The sequence below is a fragment of the Antechinus flavipes genome, chromosome 2 (assembly GCF_016432865.1).
Source record: "Antechinus flavipes isolate AdamAnt ecotype Samford, QLD, Australia chromosome 2, AdamAnt_v2, whole genome shotgun sequence".
Classification (NCBI taxonomy): domain Eukaryota; kingdom Metazoa; phylum Chordata; class Mammalia; order Dasyuromorphia; family Dasyuridae; genus Antechinus; species Antechinus flavipes.
In genome coordinates this window covers 582,194,374-582,219,088 of record NC_067399.1, presented here as the reverse complement: position 1 = coordinate 582,219,088, position 24,715 = coordinate 582,194,374, and the positions used below count along the sequence as shown (strand labels likewise).

The window sequence follows — 24,715 nt, the reverse complement described above, 5'->3', positions numbered from 1 at the left end:
CACAGCAGATGATTTTGTGCAAAAGTAACTAGTATTCCATTTTAGAAAAATTATTTTGATGTTATACACAAGCCAAACATAACAAAATAGGTAAATGAAAAACTATTAAATGTTAGCACCACTTAAGAAACTGACAGATTGTTAGGAAATGTGATTCAGTATACCAGAAGGTTAATAATCATTAACTGATTCCGTATCTTTTTAGCCCCTTCATGTAATCATTTCAGAGTCCGAGATGTGCACGCCTTCTGACCATGAATCTTCAATATCACTTTGAAAACTAAATGATCACATATAAAAGCACCCACAGAAAACAGACTCCAAATCACCACATGCTACTGATGTTCTGTTAAAGAAATTGCTTTTGATTTAACAAAGATATATATTTTAAATTTCCCACCATTTTCCCCAAGACCCAATCACCAATAAAAAGAAGAAACTCCCCAAATGCAAGAAGTTTAGCAAAAAGAAAAAGAAAAAAATACATATTATATAATAGTTTAAAAATGAAGAATGTTTACCAAAATATTTTCATTAACTCATCAATCCCACAACATTAAAAATAATATATTGATATTTTTGGTATACAGGCTTAAATAAAATAATCAAGCATGAATGGAAAAAAAATTATAAATTTTAAAGTATCTTAATTAAAATAGCTTAAATAGATGAATTTTGGAAAAAACGGTTATCATGTACTACAAAAAATGTATGTGGCTATACATATACATACATATCATTTAGAACATCAACAATTTCTTTAATATATAACAATATGGGCAACTGTCCCAAACACAAAATCAACAAAATATTATCTCCTATAACAGTAAATGAAAAATGCTTCAGTTCTAAGCTTTCTGGATTTGTTCAGTTATAAATCAAATCTTTAAGATTCTGTGGTTTCGGGATAGCTAGATGGCACAGTGGATAGAGCACTGGCCTTGAAGTTAGGAAGACCCACATTCAAATCTGACCTCAGACATTTAATTCGTACTAGCTGTATTACCTTAAACAAGTCACTTAACCCCAATTGTCTTGCAAAAACAACAACAAAACAAACAAACAATCCCAATTGCTTCACTACCACCACCACCATTACCACCTATCTATCCTGCCAAAAAAAGGAAGAAGATTTAGTGGATTAAAATGTTCTTCATTTTTTTATGGAAAAGAATAAATCAATTGTATGTTTTAGTACAAATCTTCAATTTAAGTCAATTACAGCTTTTTCATCCAAATCTATGGAATTAATCATTATCAATATACCAGACTTCACATATTACGTAAAGGTGAATACTCTGACATTAAAGTACAAAATGAACACCTCAATGAAAAATGAAATCATTTGAGAGTATCTGAGAATATTAGCATCTCTAGGTTTCCTTTCAAGAAAAAAGAATCAAGTTTAATCAAGGGGAAAAAATATGGAATATTCATATTCATTACTAAATCTGTGAAAACTGTCATCATAGTCTTATATTTCACATTTTCACTTTAAAAACATTTAATTTCTATAAAAGTTTTCAAATATTGCACTAATCTATGCATGATTCATTATGTGAAAAGCTTGTACTTTTACCTCTTTTTTTCGGTTTTTCAACATATTCTGAAATTTGGACAGTTCCTTCTCTTGTTCTCCTTTGATTCGTTTGGCCTCATCTCGTAAGCGATTTGTATGTTCTTGTTCTAGGCGTTCTATTGTTTGTTTCTGTTGTTTTTCTAGATTTTCAATCTCTTGGTCATACTGTCGCTTTTTACTCTGCAAAACAATCAATCCCAAGGATAATTATAACACTTTTAAACCACTTCTTTTTTAAAAATTACATCTTTGCTCATTTGAACATATCACTTAGAGTACATGGTAATCAAAGGCTGAAGCAGTAACCTTGGCTAATCCTTTATCACGTTAAACAGTTCATTTTTCCAAGTCCAAGTTCTAAAATGCATGCTTTGCTTAACTTTGTAATTTATTATGAAATTCGTCTCTAAGGAGATCATGATTAATATAAACTAAAATAACACACACAAAAAAAGCCAATGGTAAGCATTAAAGAAAATTCTCAAAGTTAATAGAAATTCTGCTAGACAAAGGATATTTAACTCGTAAGTCAATTCTAAAATAATATAATCACTATATCTTTTCAATTTACTTCTGAACTCAAATTCTCAAAATAAACATAGGCCTCTATTCCAAATCAAGTGCCCTGAAATATCTTGCATTTTGTTCTTTGAATTGAAAATTATGGAGTTACAACTCTTAAAATAAATATTCCTGCAAATCACTTAAGTAATTTTGGGTTTCTCCAAACAATGTACTAGTAATTAAGTTATTAAAGAAGTAATTAGAAGAGGTATTATAGCAAAATTTCTTCTCAGGGAAATGAAGATTAGAAAGGAGTGAATTTGGAAAAGAGAAAAGTTCATTTGTAAAATTATGAAAATAAACTACTAAGTGATATAAATAGCATAGCACTAATTTTTTGTCAGGAGTTTTCAACAAATATTTTTTAAAAACCCCAGGGAATAAAAACACACCTCTCTCTCTCTCTCTCTCTCTCTCTCTCTCTCTCTCTCTCTCTCTCTCTCTCTCTCTTCCCCTCCCTCCCCCCCCTTTCTTCCTTCTCTCTCTCCCTCCCCCCCCTTTCTCCCTTTCTCTCCCTCTCTCTCTGTCTCCCTCCCACTTCCCTCTCTCTCCCTCTTTTCTCTCCCTCTTTCTCTCTGCTCTGGGTTTTACAAATGTAAAATCTTTGATGCTTCCTTCTTTCTCTAAAAACCCTTTTTGACCTCAACATATTTCAAAAAAGGTTATAGAAATATTAGGTGAGAGAGCAAAAAGAAAATATCTGCACTTTACCCTGACATTGTGACACAACAAAAATCTATACAAGGGTTTAAAGTCTAATCTAAACATAATAATAATTAGAAAAACAGAATTGCTATTACATAGTTATAGCAAAGAACTAGATCTTAAAAACTATGATTAGAACATTTAAAAATCTATAATGGTGCAAATAAAAATGCCCTTTTCCACTGCCAAATTAATACAGTCATTCTGCACTTAAAAACTGAATTTTATCATAAAACACTTAATTTTTGCAACCACAGAGAAAACACAAATAAGCATAATGGAAATTAAATATTTTATTTCTCAGTGGAGTTTTCTCTAAATTAACAGTAAAAAGCACTGTAATCCTGAAAAATCCTTTAGAGGCATATTATAAAGTTTGACAGTGACTTAGTCCCATGCCAAACAATCCTGAATAGAAATCAAAATCAGGCTACCAGAGACAAAGCAAGACAAGTAAGATGGAATGTTTAAACTATTCACAATGATTGAGAAGAAAATGGAAAAAGGGGGAGAAGGAATACACTACAAATGTAGCATAAGTTATATGGAATCACAGAAACTTATAGGAGAATTAAGAAAAAAATTGTTCTATCAATAGGGCATTTTTATTTTTTATTTTTTTTAGAATCACTGACTTATCTTTTCTAAAAGCTGGTATAAAGGCTCACCATCATTTCTTGTTCAAAACGTCTGAAAATTTGTTCCCGCTGTTGATGCAATTTGTTGTTGAGTTGCTGTTGAGCTCTTTGTTCCTCTTTCTGCAGAAATCTTAATTCTCGAAGCTCCTGACGTCTGGTCAAAACATAGTGATAATTGGAGAAATGGTAATGACATAAAATAAAAGATAAAACTAATTTTTATATAAGGTTATGGTAAGAACCTAATAAGTTAAACATCATTTATTTACAGCTTTCTCAAATTGATCTCAATTGTACAGAATAGAGATTCAAAATTTGTTTCAGTTAAAAGTGTGCATTAACATCAACATTCCCTACTCACCGAAGAAACCTCAATTCCTCAGTTTTTGAATCACTATCTGTAACTATTTTTGAAGTTGTCACACTCACTTCTACACCATCAACAACAAATTTTCTTGTTTTCTTCAATGTTTTCTTATGTCTTCTTGTTTCCTGAATGACAGAATTCATTATTGTTTAATATTTTAGTCACAATTTAATAAAAATAATCATTATTTCGTAAGAATTGAGTAGTATTACTAAGTGGGCAGGGAGCAACATTTCCTGCAATATTTCTAAACTGTTAGTTTAAAATAATAAACCTCAAATCCTTAAGTTGTTTCAAGAGTAACAGATTACAAAGATTAACTATATGCAGTATGAGCATAAAAACATGACATTAATTTGTTTATTTGGCTAGTGGAATCAGTTTCATTACCTGAATGTTATATCTAAAGAATCTACCACAACCATAAAAAATAATTAAGATAATTTAATATACACCCTAAGGTTGAGAATTCCTGTGTTCCCAACATATTAGTCCTAGTCTAATGCCATTTGTTCCCATATCCCTGACTTTCCACCTTTCATTAGAAACTTGAAAAAACTAAGAAGGAAATTCTGTATGTATATATGTATGCATGTATATAATATAGAGAGAAAGCAGGTTCTCTGACCCCTTTCTCCTCATCTACCTGCAGCCCTAAGGGTCCTGGATGCCAGGACCTAGAATAAGAGAAAATGCCAAAGGCTAAAGAAAAGATCTATGATCAATACTAAAGTTAGAGGAGGAAAAGGTAAAAACTTGGGCCAAAGGTGGTGTCAGAGGGAAGAAAGAACACAGAATAGTGGAATATGAGCACAAAAGTCCCTGTTATATGTGAGTCCTGGAGCCAAGAGCTGAGAAAGAGTATTTTTAAAAAAGATTGTCAGCTCAATTTTGGCCACTAAACTTAAAAGACTTAGCCAAAATATCCCTCAACTTTTTCAATTTCTTTTTATTTTAAAGCTTATAATATAAAATTATAATGCTAATTCATTTCTATTTCCTAAGACGTCTAGGTGGTGCAGTAGATGGAGCAATAGGCCCAGAGTCAGGAAGATCCAAGTTTAAATCCAATCTCAGGAACTTATGGAGCTGTGTGACCCTGGGCAAAATACTTAACCCTGTTTGCCTCATTTTCCCCATATGTAAAATAAGCTGGAGAAGGAAATGACAAATCACTCCAGAATCTTTACTGAGAACACCCCAAATAGAGTCACAAAGAATCAAACATGACTGAAACTAATAAATAACAAAGACATCTATTCTAATAAGAAAATGCAAATTTCTCTTTTCTTTGTGGAGTAGGGAAACTATGAGTACAAAACACTGCATATACTGTCAAGACTCAATAATGTACCATTTAGTTTTAAGTGCTTTTACTCTCTTCTTTTTTATTCTTTATTATTAGAAATGGCAAAGAGATCTTGTTAGAAAAGAAGATGATGTGAAAACAAAGGATAACAATAAAATAATTTAAAACTATTAGTTCTATTGCTATCATAGTCATGAGAAACCAACATTAACTAAATAAATAATTGAATGTACTTACTTGTAAAGATATTGATCCAGTGTCTTTGTTTTTGCTTAGGAAACTAGAGATGGACAAATTCAAATCAATGCTGCTATTATCAGCTGTGGAGCCAGTGCCTGAATCAGTGTCATTTTCCTTTTGATTCTCAGGCTCTAAATGTACTGAGGTTTCAGCTTGGGATGATGTACCTGTTTCCACTTTCTCTTCTGTCTCTTGAGAGTTAATATTAATACTGGGTATAATAGGTTGAGTTTCACTGTGTTGTGAAGCTATGGTAACTTGAGGTTCAATTTTAACTGGTATTTCACTTGGAAATTCTGTTTGTTCGATGTCTAGCAGAGGCTGATGAGAATCCTGAGTTTTACTTCCTACTGATTTTTCACCAGTATGAATTGTGTTTTGGACCAATATTTCTTCAGTGCTACTTGTTTCCTTAATTTCTTCAATTTCACTTGTTACTGGTTTCTCACCAATAAGCAATATGTCCCCTGAAGTACTAATTAAGTGTTCCTCACTTCTGTTCATAGCACATATACCTTCTACAGACATATGATCTGTAATATTTGTTTCAACTATTCTTTGTTCCTGAGTTTCCTTAATACCACTAACCTCAGGATCAGGTTTAATTTGTTTTAGTTTTTCACTTAATTCAGTCACTTCATTTTTGTCATTAATCTGAGCTTCCTTGGCATTGTTTCCAGCTGAGTTCCCATCCAGATCTTCTACTTCACCTGTTTCTACTGTGCCTGTGTCACCCACCTCACCTTTAATGATTTCAGTTTCCTCTATTTTATCCTGTATTTCGGTTTTAAGCCTAACTTCACTTTCCCTTCCCTGAATGTCTGCCTCTCTTATATTTTCTTCTTTTTCTCCAGTCTCTTCAGAAACCAATTCTGCTATGTGATCAGCAGAGTCTTTTTCATTTGTTTTAATCTCATTTTTAGATAACTGCTGCTTTTTCTGATCCTTTTCTTCCCCAGGTTTCAGATCAGCACCTATTTGTGAGGTTGTAAGTTGATCATCGTCTTTTCTTTCTATCAATGCATTTCTTTCACTCACACGATCTTCTACTTCCAATATCTCTTCTACCTTGAGTTCTTTCTCTTCTGCCTTATTTGCCTTAATTAATCCTGTCCCATTCTGGAGCTCAACAATATTTTCAAGATGATCATCAGCAATGTAGTCAATATTTCTCTCAACAATTTTTTCAGGCTTGTCAGCAACAGTTTTCTCATTAATAACATTGCTTTCAGCTTTGTCTCCAACAGTGCTATGCTCAGTTTTTTCTGATACAGACTCCAGAACACAAGCATTCTGTGAAAGTTTATCTTCTTCTGAACTGGCAATACTGAGATCAGATGAGGCACGCTTATTAGCAGGAATAGGCTAAAAGATATTAAACAAGTAAAAAATGCTTAATATTCTTTTCCTAGATATTACATATATAAAATACATATATATATATCCAAAATAAAGTTTTGAGAGCATAAAAAACTTGTGACTTAATATCCAAAGGAAAAGTCTCCATCATAAAATTTATGCAATCATTAATATTTTCTATCACTTCGCCTAGGTCTGGATTGGGAAACAACAATACTTCAAAGTAATATTCTTCTGCTCATTCTCTGCTCTGGCATTGATCAACTAATAGCGCATATATATACACACATATATATATAAACATTCAGCAACACCTGCTCTAAAAATACTTCCATTATATACCAAAGTTTACTCATTTCTAATTTACTTCAATCAATAAGGAATAGTTTGAGCTACTTAATAACAAATAAAAGCAAAGAGGAAATTGGAAATTCTGATCAAGTATATTTTAAGTCATTTTTTAAAACAATTGCCAGTTAGATGTCCTTAACACATGCCTCTAACTATCAAGTTACTAGAAAAATGCTAACTTTAGTAATTTTATAGGTAAAAGGCATTGCTATATACTATCTACTGCTGCAACAAGTACTTAAATGTTCTAGTTATTTCTTGATAAAACAAATTTCAAACAAGATTTTTCATCCATACAAAATTGGCTTAAAATTAACTTTAAAATGTTATTTTGTAATAAAAAGTATAGTTGATATTTAATATGATGAAAAACTCTTCAATCAAAATTATACCTAAATGAAATTTTATATTATTAGACTGACCAGAGAATTCTCTGTTTCTTCATCATCATCATCATCTTTGCCATCTTCAACTTCTTCTGTTACTTCAGCCTTTGCCTCTGCAATCAGTTCTCGGATGGGTTTGTTTGAAGTCACAGTAACAAAAGGATGCTATTAGTCATTTAAAAAAAAATAACACCAGTCACAAGTAAAGCACTTGCATATAAAGTAAATATCAACTCAGGATATCATTAATCCTGGTTCTATCATGAACTAGCCAGGATATCTAAGTCAAGTTGCATTTCAGTCTTATTACAAAATGAGAAGTTCAGCCTAAATAATCTCTAAGATTCCTTCTAACTCCAAAAGTATAATTAAAGATTCTATGATACTATTAGTGTAGTTAAACAATTTGGCTGGATTATACATACACAATACCATCAAAAGTATGTTGATAGCATTACTAAGAGTTTTAAAGTTAAACTTACATGTATAAATCATCTACTTATTTGATAGGATTCTCTTAAAAAAAAATCTAAAAATGCTGGCAATTTTTTCCATCTATTTTTCAAATAAAATGTTACAAGAAGAAAAATTATAAAGTTGCACTTAATATAAAAATTTAGTATGATAGAAAACATCAGCTTTTTCCGATAAATAGTCTGTGTATTATATTCTTATTAATTACATAAATTTAGTATCTATAAAATGCAAAAGCACTATTCTGGCTGTTGTAAAAGTTAACTTTTATAACTAATAATTTTCATTGTAATATACAAGAATATTCTAAAAAGATACTCTAACTTTCAATATCCTTAAAGAACCCTAAAATCTTAATAATTATAATTTTTAAATTACTATATTTATCACAAACTCTTAAAATATCAATCACTATTCTTCCTTGGGAAACAAAGTATACCCCAATCTATATAAAATATCATCTAAAATTTAAAGATATCAATAAAGAAAAATTTCTCACATACAATTTAGAAAGTTTATTGTTTGAATTTCTTTGTATGGTTTCATTATTTCATCTACCAGGTAAGAAATAAATAAGAGGTCAGGATGCCTTTCACAGAGCCAAGAAGAACCAGGCTCAACAATCTCCACTGCTCCAGGCCACATAATCCTAGTAAAAGTAACTTAACCTTTCAGTGCCCTACACAATTCTCTTAAGACAATAAATAGTAGAGAAGGTGTACACCTGTATTGGTAAGGGAAATTTCTTCACCAAAGGGATACCCTTTAATAATGAAATCACAGGTCGATTCCCTATTCCTATTTATTATTAGCACTGATGAGTAAGGCAGCATGGCATCATGGCGGAAGAGCAAATATAGAGTCAGAATAATCTCTGTTTAAGTTCTGAATGACACATATATGTTGGATGTCTAACACTAGGTAAGGTCCCTTAACATCTCTATGCCCTAGGAAACCCTTTAGCAATAAGACAATACTGAATTGCATTGATAGAGGGAGTTTCCTCATTAGGAAGCATCCTATACTGATGAAATCAACCCAAGACGGGGGAGAGGGGGAAACAACACTGATGTACTTTTAAAGATAAAACACTTGTTTAAAATTCCTTAAGAAAATCATCAAATTAGATGCATGCAATCACACAACAACATTTTCAACTTACATCTACCATTACAGTAAACACAATAGTTAATAAGAAGTCAAACAGTCATTATCTACCCATATATGAAGTTCAAACTTCTTTCAATATGAAAAAATCCTAATTTTTGTAATAACAACAGCTCAGAATTGTGTGGCATTTTAAGGTCTACCAAGTGTTTTTGCTCACAAGGGGAAAAGGTTGTTAAGCACCTTTTATATGTCAGGCACTTTGCCTAAGTGCTTTACAACTGTTATTTCATTTGATTCTCACAACACTATGAGTCAAGTAGTACCAATATTTTAATTTTATAAATGAAGAATCTAAAATGAAGAAAGACTAAGCAAGATTAGAGCCAAGTCAAAGCAACCCAGAACCGATGCCTTAAAATGAACATTATAATTCTCCTCTGTACAATTATATGCTCAATAAAAACGAATTGTGAAAAAAGATCATAACACAGACCATACCTATAAAGAACCTATAAAAGACAAAAGAAAATGTGAAATATTACAATGGGTACTTAAATTTCCTCAATTCATCCAATGTATATTCAAAGAATCTGAAATTATATTCTCCCTATAGAAAAGGGAAAATGAAATTTGCTATTCCATGCCAAACTTTTTATCCTACCTGGAGAAGCTGGGAAGTATTCCACCTTGCATCTACATTTTTTTCCAAACATTTCTTTAGGAAGTCCTTAAAGTTTGAAGACCTTGAAAAGGAATTTAAACAGATGACTTGATATCTTATTTTACTCCTTAGTAACCTACCAAACCCTGAATCAAACTACAGTGAAACTTCTGTATAAAAAAATATGCAATTCTATCCAACAGGGTTGATTTTTATAACATATTATATAAATCTATTTACATACTTAGCCTTCTAACAAAGGTTCACTTAAGAACTATGAAAAATAAAATATATATATATATATACAAGAATTTCATGAAAGAGAATGAAAAAATAAAAAGATGAAGAGCATCTAGCGTTATCAGATTTCAAATTATATTACAAATAAATAGCCACTAAAAATTTCGGTACCCATTAAAAAACAAAAGGATAAAATAGGTAGTGGAATGCAATAGACAAGTAAGATTTAAATTTAAAAAAAAAAGTAGATCAATATTGGATTAACTCCTGAGAAAAGGGAACCTCCATTTGATAAGAACTAATAGGAAAAAAAATGAAAAGCATTTTGACAGAAAATAGACTTAGGTTCCAAATGGTTTAGTCACTTAAACATAAAAGGTCATCACAAAGAAATATGATAATTTTCACACATATGGTTAGGAGGAGAATTTATAACTAAACAAGTGATAGAAGAGCTCATAAAAGACAAAAATAGATGATTCTGACATTAAAGAAGTTTACATAAACAAATGCAAATAAGAGAAACTATCAAGCAGGGAAAATATTTGTGCCAAATTCACATAAGTAAAAAAGGAAAGGAAGCTTAAGATCATTGATTTTATTAGTATAGGTATAGGAAGTCCCAGTATAGAAACTCCTTTCCACTGATGCAGATGTGCTATTCACTTATAACTTAATATTCTTGGTAAGTTGCATGGGATACTCAAAGAAAAAAAGATTTGTTTATGAGCACACAGCCAAAAGGTATCAGTCTTCCATTTACTACAAAATACTGTCTCATAAAGTTTGATATCTAACATATAAGAAACTATCATAAATATGAAGAGCAGACTAAAAACAACATCAATTCTTAAATGAGAGGATCTAGCTCCTAATCTATGCCTAGTGTTACTACTGTGTGAGGTTGAGCGTCCTCTAACTTCCACGGCCCTCAGCTTCCTAATCTGTAAAATGAGGAATGTGAACTAAATGGCATTTCAGTTCTAGGTCTAACACCTTATTTCCTATGTTAGCTTAAGGACAATTTCTCAACAGACAAACAGTTTTGAAAAAAAAAATACAAATGAACAACAGCAATAAGAAAAAATTTTCAAATCACTAGTAATAAGAGAAACAAAAATTAATCAACTCTGAGATTTCATTTCACACCCAAATTCACAGAGTTGATAGAAGATGGAAACAGTCAATGTTGGAAGAGCTGGGGAAAGACAAGAATACTATTAAACCAATTGAATTTGTTAACCAAGTATTTAAGTATTTACTATGTGTCAGATAGTATAGTAGGAGATACAAAGAAAAAAGTGAAAGTAGCCCCTTACCCTCAAAGAGGATGTATATGTTTGTGCTTTTAGGTATGCATGTACGTGGCAAATTATATCTTTAAAGGCATAAATATATAGACACGTGTACAGAAAGACATTATCTATATGTATATACACAAATATACACATAAATCTATACATACATATTCATGTTATATACACACATACACACAGATTTTGCAGGGGAAGGCACTAGTAGCTAAAAGGATCACAAAGAAAGAGGCAAGTGAGTTAAGTTTTAAAAGGAAACAAAGCATTTCAAAAGGTGAAAATAGAGAAAATATTTTTCCATGTGGAAAAACCCAATGGAAATGGAAGATGGAACGTAATGTATAAGAAACAGCAAGTATGCCAGTATGACTGACCCACAGATAATGGGAACAAAGTATCAAGATGAGGACAAGCTGGACTACATTTTGTGGAATTTTCTACTACCAATTTCATGGAATGTTTGTATGCCATCAGATGTAGTTACTAAGATATTTTGTTTTGCTTAATTGTTTTTCATTGTTAAAAGGAATGATTCTGTGAGGTGAAGGGATTAATATAAAGAAAAAATGGAACCTAAATACACAAAACCAAAAGCTCATTATTTCAAAATTTTTCTCTGACTCAACACAATCCATCAACAATACTGTTAAGTACATGTGCATTTTACTGTCACATAGCACAAAAATTTAAAATTTTAAACAGAACTCAATCCTCCCAGATTTTAAAATAAATATGCAATTCTATACAACTAACTTTATAACTAAAGAGTTAGAAACACAGATGAGATGACTACTACTTTCAAATTTACAAAAGCTCTGACCAATGAACTTTGCTCTGAATATCCTTTTAAACTGTGGAAGAACTGAACGTTAAAGTTAATATTTTTTGAAGTTACATTTTAAACACTTTACCATTTTGATGGTTGTGCCAGTGTAGGTGGTTCAGACTTTGCAATTTTCAACAGTACTCGCATTGGATTTAGCTCATGATGAGGAGGTTCTATTTGAGCCATTTCTATCAAAGTGATGCCCAAGGACCAAACATCAGCTTTATAATCATAGGGTCTATCTTTAGATGTTTCACACATAACCACTTCCGGAGCCATCCTATCAGGATAGATAAAATTTAACTTTAATAGTACAACTCAAAAACAGTGACTACAAATCACATAGCAAGTAGAGGTTGTTCTATGTGACCAATATTATCAGTAACTAGTTATTTATTACACTATATTATAAGTTCACAAAACTGAATACATACCAATATGGTGTTCCAATAAAAGAATCTCTTCTTTGTATAGTCCTTGTATTTTTAGCCGATACACCAAAATCCGCTTGAAATAAATATCCATACAAAAATGTTACTAACTGATTTTAAGATATGGCAGTATAATTCATTATATTCCACAAATCAAAAAGAAAATGCATTTTTTAAGACCTGTGGATAGCTTTAAAACAGATCCTAAATATAAATGATGCAGAAATAATTTTTCAACAATCTCTAGTACCCTTCTCTTCCTATCTAAAACAAAGTTATAAAGAAAATATCCTATCAAAACATATTTCTCCAATACTTTTTTCTATATCTTGATTAAAGAAATTTTCTTTTCAGAATTGTAGTTAACGCAATATAAAGTTTAAAAATATGACACATCACATCTCAAAAAAAAACAACTGTTGATGTTAAGATGCTTCAAAATAGAATTTTCTTTTTGTAGCTTGAAAAAACAAAATTACATTGAAGTATCTTTTCACATTAATTAACATATGTATGGCTAAATTCTTTATTAAAATTAAGTAGAAAGATTATACAATGATCAATTCTGATGGACATGGTTCTTCTCAACAAAGAGATGATTCAAATCAGTTCCAATGATCTTTGTGGTGATGAGAGCCATCTACACCAGAGAGAGGACTGTCGGAACTGAGTTCGGATTACAACATAGCATTTTCACTTATTCTGTTATTGTTTGCTTGAATTTTATTTTCTTTCTCGTTTTTTTCCTTTTTGATCTGACTTTTCTTGTGCAGCAAGATAAATGTAGAAATATGTATAAAAGAATTGTACATGCTAGATATTGGATTGGATTGAAAATATGTTGGATATATTGGATTACTTTCTGTCTAGTGGAGAGGGTAGTGAGGGGGGAGGAAAAGGGAGAAAAAAATTTGGAACACAAGGTTTTGCAAGGATGAGTGTTGAAAACTATCTTTGCATATATTTTGAAAATAAAAAGCTATCATTTTAAAAAATAAATAATTGAAGCATAAAGTTAAAACAAAATGGAATAGAAAGAAAAAAAAAAAAAGAGCCAAAAAGCCTCTGCTTTAAATTTGAATGACTAATAAACTTAACATTTAAAACTCATCAAGCTACATTATATAAACTTTTGAGATTAGACAACTGCCAGATCTAGCATTAAAAAAACTTATATTATTTCATATTATATATTTAGGAGTAAAAACTTAACTTTCAGTATGCTATAGATAACTCTCATAATTGGAAGGTTAAATAATTAACAAGTTAAAATATCATTAATTTAGTTACTACAGAGTACAAAATATAATTTGGTACTTAATAAAAGAAATAATAAATGCAGCAAATAGCATCGTTTTATATGAAAATATTTTCCTAAAGTCCTCTGCCAGTCCTTTAAAACCATTTGGATAAACACTTGCCTGCATATCATAATCACATTGTATCACAATTTTCTTCAAGCAGCTCAAAGAACAATTTCAGCTCACTGAAATTATAAGCAAAAGCAGGAACTATTTGTATTTCATAAATGAAGGAACCAGAACACAAAATATTTAAGCGAACTGCCTTTTATCTTTGTGATTTCTGATTTAAGTTTTATCATCTAATTATATTTCTATATTACATATTCCTTGGAATATAAAATTCAAAAAAATAAGCACCTACTCAGTACAAGACAAAATGGCAGTTACTGATGACAAAAAAAAAATTTAATGACAATTCTCATTTTTAAAGAATTTATAATTCCTTTAATCTCTGGCTACATCTTAACTTTTTAGATAAAATTTCATATGACTGACCTACACACTCTTTTATGTTTTAGACATGGCTGTTCCTAGTACATGTCAATTCATCTCCTACATCTGATTTTGATACCCTCCACGTCTAGAATATTCTCAGTAGAATGTAAGCTGCTTGAGGAAAGAAACTGTTTGGTTTTGTATCCTCAATACTATCAGCATATATGGAAGCATTTAATAAATGCTTGTGTAAATAAATTAATTCTATTGAAAATATTCTTTAAAAGTCTCTTGACATGGGGCAGCTAGGTGTCGCAGTGCACAGAGCACCAGCCCTGAAGTCAGGAGGACCTGAGTTCAAATCTGCTCTCAGCCATTTACCACTTAGCTGTGTGACCCTGGGCAAGTCACTTAACCTCAATTGCCTCAGTCAAAAAATAAAAAATCTCTTGACAAATCTGTTCTTATTTTCACCAGCAGGGGCTCCAATTGTATTTTTATTGTTTATTACAATTTATTAACATAAAAATAATGCATTTGGCCAGTAAGAATTAAAAACAAAACACAAAAACCAAAAATGCATACACACACATTCTTAGTGACTTAATTAGCCACTTTGCTACATGTTTCTCATGATTAAATATGTAACAAATTCTCATGTCCTAAAAGATGTGAATTATAGCTTAAATAAAAACAGTAAAAACTGTTACAAAACATAACAAAGCTTTTCCTGCAAAGCTTTGAGGAAAACTGAAAAAAAAAAAAAAAAGGTCATAAGCTTTACAGTTTATGATCAACTTTTATATTTTAATGTTTTACCACATATTTTTATTAATATGTTTATCCAAATCTGAAAGATAGTATGGGTTATCAGATATTGGATAAGCCATGGAGTCACAAAGAATTGGGTTCAAGTCCTGCCTTTGACACACTCACATTCAGATCCATGACTATGGATAGGATCTCACTTTTCAGTGTCCCCAGGAACTAAGATTACAAATTAAAGGTCAGTTGTTCACTGCATCCTTAAAGGAAGTTAATACAAGAAATTTCCACTGGGAGACTAATACCCAAAGGATTATCAAACTGTGCATATCCTTTGATCCAGCAATGTTTCTACTGGGTATGTATCCCAAAGAGATCACAAAAAAGGGGAAAGGAACCACATGTAAAAAAAATTGTGGCATCCCATTTTTTATTGTCAAGGAACTGGAAAATGAGTGCCCATAAGCTAGAGGATGGCTGAATAAGTTATGGTCTATGAATGTAATAGAATATTATTTTTCTATAAGAAACAAAAAGCAGGATGATTTCAGAGAGGCCTGGATTTGTATGAACTGATGCTAAGTGACGTAGAACCAAGAGAACATTGTACACAGCAACAAGAAGATTATGTGGTAATCAACTCTGAAAGAACAACTCTGATAGATGTGGCTCTTTTTAACAATGAGGTGATTCAGGCCAATTCCAATAAACTTGTGATGGAAAAAGCCATCTGCATCCATAAAAAAGACTATAGGGACTAAATGTGGATCACAAGATAGTATTTTTTCACCTTTTTTGTTGTTGCTGTTTACTTGCTTGTTTTTTTCTTTTTCATATTTTTTTCCCTTTTTGATTGGATTTTTCTTATGCAGCATGATAAATGTGGAAATATATTTAGAAAAACAGCACATGTTTAACCTGTATTGACCTACTTGTTGTCTAGGGGAGGGGAATGGAGGGAGAGAGGGAGAAAAGTCTGGAATACAAGATTTTGCAAGGATGAATGCTGAAAATTATTTTTGCATATATTTTGAAAAATAAAAAGTTATTGTTAAAAAAATAACAAAATAAGATAACACCTCCCCACAAAGAAGTTTCCTACATAACTGTCCAAACTGCCTCCTGCTCCAAGAAACAAAAATTGTAATTCTAACATTAAATAGCAATGTAATTAAGCTTGTACATATTGCTAAAATTGCTGTTAATATGTATAATATATAATCTATTCCCTCTATAGCAGTATTTTACTTATCCATTCAGTTTCATTAATTTTGCCTCTTATATGGTCACAGATGTTAAACACTCTGTTCTTCTGGTTTACCAGATTTATTTATACCCATTCTTACCAAGTTAAATTAATCACAGAATAATTCTATTATATTAATAATTCAAAATTCATTTACTTATTTCTTTGTTATTTATGGCTTTGTTTTTTTTTTTTTTGCCATTGCAACCAATGCTGCTTTGAAAATCTCAAGTGACTTTTGTTTTGTTCTTGAAAACACTCTAGAACATGTTTCCAAAATTGGAGAGATTTAACTAAATCAAGGGATTTAATTAGTTTTGCAGCTTTTACTGCATACTGTCAGATTGTTTCCCAATAACATCCTACCAGTTTACAACTCCACTAGCAACAAAGGAATGCATATTTCTTTGAGTTTCCTTTTTTTCCCCCAATTTGGTAACTATGAGCTAAAAATACTTCGAAATTGTGTTAATCTGTATCTCTGATTACCAGTGAGATTGAACAAAAAACATTCAAGTGTTAACAGAAATTTGTGCATCCTCTTTTAAAAATTTCGAAACTTTGAAAACTTGATCTTTTTTTATCTATCAAGTGGGAACTAATTCCCTTTATAAATGTTTAACAGCCCCTTAAACATTTTAGTTGCGAAATTTTTAGATGTCAGATTTGCCATATATGTCCCCAATGTATCTATTTTCTATCTAATTATATTGTTTTTTGTTGAACAGTATTTATTTTCAAACAATCTATCATACAGGGCAGCTAGGTGGCATAGTGGATAGAACATCAGCCCTGAAGTCAGAAGGATCTGAGTTCAAATCTGACCTCAGACACAACATTTCTAGCTGTGTTACCTGGGCAAGTCACTTAACCCCAATTACCTCAGCCAAAAAAAAATTTAAAAACCTATCATGTGCCTTTCTTACATTTGTTAAATAGTTATGTCCCTTCCCCAACTAGATAAATATATTATTCCATTTTCTCCTCTCTTTCTTACCATTTTCACAGAATTCTTTTTCTCATATTTAAGTCAACTATATACATTGGAATTTCACTAAGATATGTGGATATTTTTCTTCATTTGTTTTTCTATATAAATTTTACTATGATTTTACCCTTAACATTTTCTCTGTTGCAATCATATACACATGTCATCACACTTATACTAAATTGGAAGCTTCCTAAAGTCAGGAACTATCTTATATTTAAAATCTGTAACTCCCCTGGATACTTTTTTATGAATGAATTTTAAAGCTTAATTTTAAAAATTATATAATATTAAAATATAGTTATATATTAGCATATATAAATCTCTCTATGTATCTTTATGTAATATGTAAAATAGAATTTTTAACTAATATGGTTTTTTGAATTCCATATTGAAGGGAATTCATTTCTTGGTAATCAATAATTAACTATCCAAAATTGTAGCAATGTCATGTTAAAATTTTAAAATTAAATTGGAACATTAATTAGAATAGCTAAGATTAGAAGAATAGAGATTTCAAACTTAAAAATTATCCAGTTCTATCCCATCATTTTATTTTAAGTCCTATCTTTGAGGCTTACTAGTTGTACAACCAGTTAGGCAAGGTAGTTAACCTACTAAGGCCGAGAGAACTGAGAACCAGTGGTAGTATAAAATTCAAGAGGCAGTTAAAATAAAGGTAAGATGAAAGAAAGAATGGCACAGTGAAGAGAAAGCAATCTTCAGTATCATTAAGTCCAGGGTTTATATACGGCACACCTCTAACAAATATCTGCCAAGTGACTTTGAGCAAGTCATTAAAATTCATTAATCACAAGAAGTTTTCTAAAATTATAAATTAGGAAAACAGTGTACCTATCAATATAATTACAACTATACAATTATAATTGAAAAACACTGTTTACAAAGACAAATCTAAATAACTGGAGAAATATTAACTGTTCATAAGGACCAGTCAACCTAAAAATTATAATACTAACAAAATTAATTTACTTATTCAGTGCCATATCAATTAAATTATCAAACTTCGACTTTATAAAACTAGAAAAAAATAATGAAATTCCTCTGGAAAACTCTAAGATCAAAAATCTAAAGGATAGTTAACAGATAGATACATAATGATTTTATGTGATCTCACAGAAACAGAAAACTGGAGGGGTTTTTTCCTTCAACCTAAAAGACACTTAATAACTCATCTAATCTAGTCTCTTATTTCACACCTGAAAAAATGAAGTTCCAGAAAAATAGAGTGGGTTGCTGTATTTGAATATTAAAGTTAAAACTCACACATTTTAATAGAGGAATTTGGGGAAAAGAGCCCTCATAGCACAAAATATGATAAATATAATTTGATATTTATATGAATTACTTACCCAGTTTAATGTCTCCTTCCAATGTAAAAAGAATGTTGCCTGCTTTTAAATCTCTATGGATAATTTTATTTTCATGCAAATAGTTCAATGCCTCTAAAGTCTGCTTGCAAACTACTTGTATCTGGGATTCTGTTAATGGTCTCTCAAGCTCTGTAAGAGAAAAGTACAAAAAAAATTTTTACATTTTTCAGTACTTAACGATTTACTTCCAAACCATACCTTAATCATTTTGATGAGTTTTTTAAATATACATATACATCATATGTAAACATAAATATTTAGAAGTCTCTCCATTTTTTAATATCCAAATTCTCTGAATAAAATGAAAATAAAATCAAGGCAAGTTACTGATTTCCTATATTATTTCAAGTATTAAGTATATCACATAGTTGCCAAGACTTGTTTAACTTCACCTATGCCCTCTTCTCTCCTCTGAACTGCTACCACCCTAGTATAGATCCTTTACTCCTCATGCCTGAACTAATGTAATAGCCTTCTAAGTGGTTTGCCCAATAAAAATCTCTTGCTACTTCAATCCATCTTCCAAAGTAACTTTCCTAAATCACAGATCCAACCATGTCATATCCCATATCCAATAAACTCTGGTAGCTCTCCAACACAGCATCATCCATAAAAATATGCTTAGCATTCAAAGCCACTCATGACCACATGTACTCCCTTCATCTTTCTACTCTTCTTGTACCTCATGACCTACTAAGACCTTTTGATAGTCTCACCAATCCTACTTCCAGTTGCTCAAACAAGGTACTTCCTATCTCCTGAAGCAACATCCTCCCATCACATCTCTGCCTCCTGGCTTTCTTCAAGTCCCAGATAAATCCCTCACCTCTATAGGAAGCTTTACACAATCTCTCTCAATTCTACTGCCTTCCCTCCATTGATTACTTCTTATTTATCCTGTATATCAATTTGTCCATAATTTTTTGCATCTTATCCTCACCATTAGCTTATGAGCTCCTCAAGGACAGGGACTGTCTTAGGTCTAAGACGCTTAATGAATGCTTAGTGACTTACTACCATGGTAGGAAATAAATAACATGCAGTACATTTTATACATCTTTTGTATTTATTGAGAACAATTAAAAATGACAAATATAAAGAACAAACTGATACTTACCAAGCATCACAGCATCTACTGCACCACCTGCACAAAATTCAATGAGGATCTGCATGTAAGTAAAAGAACACACATCTGAAATTTCATTGGATAAAAAAATACAAATCAATTTTTAAAAGTTAATAACAAAATACAAGACTTTCACATCACCAACTTAGTAATTGTTACCATGAGCATCAAAAAGGCCAAATCAATTTTTTTTCCTTAATATGATTTCAGAAGTTTTCAAGAAAATCTATACTGAAAATACCACAGGAATATACTGTTTAGATTTAGGAATATTCTGTTTAAGTATAATAACATAAATTTTTTAATGTTTTCAAGTACTATTATGTTATGAGAAAATAGAATTCTAACATTTTAATTGGATTTTCATACTTGGTTGATAAAATATTTATTGTTCTTTTAATATTAAGTTGCAAATGGTGATATTTATGTTTCAATATGTATAATCCCCAGAAACTATAACCTAAAATCATGACATTTATCAACGATCAGAAAGGTAAATGATTCCATATATTACAGCGGCTAAAATTATTTTATTGAGCTAGCATAGTGCAATGGATAGACAGCTGGCCCCAAAGCCAGGAATACTTTAAGTCCTACCTTTGAGGCCATACTAGTTGTACAATCAGTTAGGCAAATTAGTTAACCTCTCAGTGCTCTAGACAATTCCTTAAGGCTGTTAAGTTACACAGGAAATATTAACCTGTATAAACAAGTGAAGTTTTTTTCTCTATACCAAAGAAATCATAAGTTCTGTCCTTATCTCTATCCTTTTTATAACTGTTCTAAATGAAGATATGAGTATCTGAGTAAGAATTTTGGAAATGGGATTGAGATAGCATGGTCCAGTAGACAACATGAAAGACTGTAAACTATAAACCGTGAACCTAGTTCCAAATTCCCACTTTTAATTTAATCCCCAGCCTACTGATCTTGAATTAAGTAGATAGCTTCTATATATAAAAAGAGGGTATTGGACTAAATGACTTCTGAGATGTATTAGAGCTCTAATTCTATAATCTTATGATTTCACAGGCATAGGGACTTCCTTGTGTGGAAACTCTCCACAAATTCCTATCAGCAACTTTTAGTTTCTTGAATCACTGGGAGAGGTAATAATAATCAATGGTCAAAAAGCACCATTTGTCAGAGGCAGAACATTGAAATACAGTTCTTTCTGACATATTGTCAGTATCGTTAGCAGCAGCATCATCATCATCATCATCATCATCTTTTGGGGAGTTGGGGCCACTGTGCTAGCATCTTACAATTATATCACTGGGTCCTGACAACAGCCCTGGAAACTAGGAGCTATTATTATCCCCATTTTACAAATGGGACAAATGAGACAGGCAGTGATTAAATGACTTGCCTAAGGTCATATATAATAAGTGTCTGAGGTTAGATTTGACCTATCCCTTGTACATTATGCTACCTCTCAAAATCTCTCTCTCTCTCTCACACACACACACACACATTCTCACTACATATTCTTATTTGATTTGTGGAATCCCTAAAAGATAGATGCTTATTGCTTAAAAATTTTTAGTATTGTACAAGTTTTATGCAAATGAATGTGAAATCTTAAAATTAACCATTCTCTATAAATAATGTTCATGAAAGACAATGTTATTCACAAAGTTATGAAGTGAACAAAACGGGAGGCAAAAACACAATTTTACTATGTTACTATGTAAGAGATATTAAATCATGTACCAAAGATCACATTATTAATAAATGATAGAAGGTGGCATACTAGTACATTTAAACTAGTAATGCCTAATTCTAATGCTGTTTCCACTAGACTACATTTGTTGTTTTTTCCATATTAGTTTGCTCTTTTCTCTAAGAGAAACTTGCATTTAAACCAACAATGCATTTAAAATAGCATTCTTAACTAAACTAAAGCTTAGTCCCAAGGCAGGAATTAATCTGCTACTTTCAATAGCTGAGTAATAGAGATAAAGGGGAAATTTACAAGATCACCTCCTCTAATTCACTTTCTCTTACATTTGAGGAAAGAGAGTGAAATGACTGGGTCAAGCACCCACAATGAAGTTACTGTTTAGTAGAGTGAATAAAGCTAGGTCAAAACTCCAGCTTTCCTGACAGTCTAGGCCAATACTCTTTTCATTAACAATATGTTGTTATTATGCCAAAAGTAACTTTATGCAGTTTATTTCAAGGCTAACATCATTTACAAATTTACCTACATAAAAATTTTTTACAATTCTTTTCTACATATATAAAAACATAAAAAAAAAAAAACCCTACATAAAAAAACTTTTTTTCACCATTACCTACATAAATACAAACATTTTACCAAATACTAAATTCAATCTGGTTAAAATACTGTAACTGTTTCAACATTCCTAGTAAATTTTATGTAATTTGAAGTAAATTTAAAACAAGAAATTATTACCAATTTTCAAGAAAGTTCAAAGCAAATATCCAAGTTTTAAACTGTTATTGTACATTTGATAATTAGTGATTTACCTTTTTTTAAGTCATGAAAATTCTAAATTCTGAACAAAATTCCTTATTTTATTAACTATTGTGAATTTTAAGTAGTTTAAAAAACTAATTTAAAAAGAACAAAAGGCTTGTGTCAGATTAAGACCTGAAGTGGAGAGCAAAAACAAGAAGTTTTAAGCTTCCCCCATGACTACATTTAAAATAAGTGAATGAGATTTAAGTAAAATTCCAAACCTCAAATAATCCTCATTATGAAACTCAGGCAATTTACAAACTGTGAGGCACAGTTTTGTCAAGTAGCCTTAGCATCAGAAAGATGTTCAGAGCCTACCTCTTTTTACTAGTGGGGAAGTTCACTAGAAGGTCTATGTTTTTTTTTAATGTGCAAACTTGGGGGCGCAGTGGATAGAGCACCAGCCCTGAAGTCAAGAGGCACTGAGTTCAAATCTGGTCTCAGACACTTAACACTTCCGAGGTGTGTGATCCTGAGCAAATCATTTAACCCCAATTGCCTCCTCCTATCCCCCCAAAAAAAACTTAGCCCTGAAAATATATAAATTTTAGATAATCATTTTAGTAGTCACCCTAAAATGATACTAATTCTTCTTTAAGTCATATCAATTACAGCTAAAATGAAGGGTTAAGAGTTATAAACTATATTTTTAAACTTTCCAAGTCTTCTTATATTTACTCAAATAGGAAAATGTCAATAGATAGTAAAATGCTTACCCAAAGATTATTTTCATAATAGAAGGCATCTAGCAGCTTGACTATATTTGGATGATCACATGATGCTAAAATATCAATCTCAACCATATAATCTTCAAGTTCTTCTTCAGATTTAGTGTCGATCACTTTTGCAGCAGCTAACACATTTGTCTCTTTATTCTGGGCCTAAAAATGAAAGTACAACAAAATCATTACTATAGTTAACATTTGTAATTATTTTAAAGATAACTCAAAGATTAAAATGAAAATGAACAAATTCAGTGATTTGAATTCTATCAATTTGTTCTTCTGTTCTTATTCTAAATAACAAATAAAAATAAAAAATATAATAACTTCCTACTCTATTTCTCCCAACTTCAATTGGAAAATTAGACGTACGTGTGTGTGTGTGTGTGTGTGTGTGTGTGTGGTGTGTGTGGTGGGGGGGGGGGTATATATACACACACATACATACATATATATATATATAAAAACCTATTAACATAGCCTCTATGTTTTGTATATTTTACATAATCAAGCTAGTTATGAGCAGCCTTGATATAAAGTAAAGCTCAGAATACAGTACTGGTAGTTCTGTATTCAAAACATAATTTGTTTGATCACTATAGTTATTGAAAATAATGTTTATCTTAAAGAAGTCTCTCTGGGAAGGGGAAGAAGAATAAAGGTAAAGAAAAATATAGCAATAAAAATGTATTTTTAAGATGAAATGAGTTCAAATTGAAGTATAACTTTTTCATTTTCTTTATTTTTGCTTTTTTTGCAACAATAGCTAATATAGAAGGAAAAAATAATGATAAATGTTGGAGGGTATGTGGGAAAACTGGGACACTAATGCATTGATGGTGGAGTGTAAAATGATCAAACCATTCTGGAAAACAATCTGGAACTATGCCCAAAGGGCTATCAAATAAAATACATTTTGACCCAGCAGTGCCACTACAGGGTCTGTACCCCAAAGAAATCATAAAGGGAAAATGACCATATGTGCAAAAAATGTTTGGAACAGTTCTTTTTGCAGTAGCAAAAAATTGGAAAATGAATAGATTCCCATTAGTCGGGGAATGGCTGAATAAGTTATGGTATATGAAGATAATGGAATATTACTGTTCTATAAAAAATGATGAACAAGCTGATTTTAGAAAAGCCTGGAAAGATTTACATGTGCTGAGGGAAACAAGCAGGACCAGGAATACATTGTACACAATAACAGCAAGAATGTGCAATGATCAACTATGAAAGACTTGGTTCTTCTCAGTGGTTCAGTAATCCAAAGCAATCCCAATTTTGGACAGAAAATGCCATCTTTACTCAGAAATAGAACTATGGAGATTGAATGTAAATTAACACATGCTATGTCCATTCCTTTTTCCTTTTTTTTCTCTCATAGTTTTTCCCCTTTTTCTCTCCCAAAGTGATTCATAAAGCACTGTGTATTAAAAAGATTTTTTTTAAAAAAATAGCTAATGTAGAAATATGTTTTGCATGATTCTACATGAACAGCTGATATAATACTGCTTGCTTTCTCAATGGGTATGAAGGAGCTAGAGAGAAGAAAATATGGAACTCAAAACATTTTTAAAACAATGTTAAATATGTTAGATTTTCTTCTTGTATTTTAAAATTATCTTAAAAGAAAAACAAAATACAAAAACATTTAACACATATGTGCTCATCATTTCAGAAAAAAATGTATCTGAATA

At 31.1% G+C, this 24,715-nt stretch overlaps 1 protein-coding gene across 2 annotated transcripts in view; it reads right to left on the bottom strand.

Annotated features, from left to right (window-relative positions):
* The window catches only part of SLK (STE20 like kinase), a 73,314-nt gene that overhangs the window by 22,407 nt on the left and 26,192 nt on the right, over positions 1-24,715 (bottom strand). For both annotated transcript variants that reach the window (XM_051981353.1, XM_051981354.1), the window contains exons 2-12: positions 23,013-23,177; positions 19,803-19,851; positions 18,665-18,814; positions 12,557-12,629; positions 12,208-12,402; positions 9,744-9,825; positions 7,535-7,663; positions 5,400-6,767; positions 3,848-3,978; positions 3,517-3,640; positions 1,580-1,759 (exon numbers count right to left, since the gene is read on the bottom strand). In XM_051981353.1, the coding sequence (XP_051837313.1) occupies positions 1,580-1,759; positions 3,517-3,640; positions 3,848-3,978; positions 5,400-6,767; positions 7,535-7,663; positions 9,744-9,825; positions 12,208-12,402; positions 12,557-12,629; positions 18,665-18,814; positions 19,803-19,851; positions 23,013-23,177 (2,646 nt within the window). The remainder of the gene's footprint in view (positions 1-1,579; positions 1,760-3,516; positions 3,641-3,847; positions 3,979-5,399; positions 6,768-7,534; positions 7,664-9,743; positions 9,826-12,207; positions 12,403-12,556; positions 12,630-18,664; positions 18,815-19,802; positions 19,852-23,012; positions 23,178-24,715) is intronic.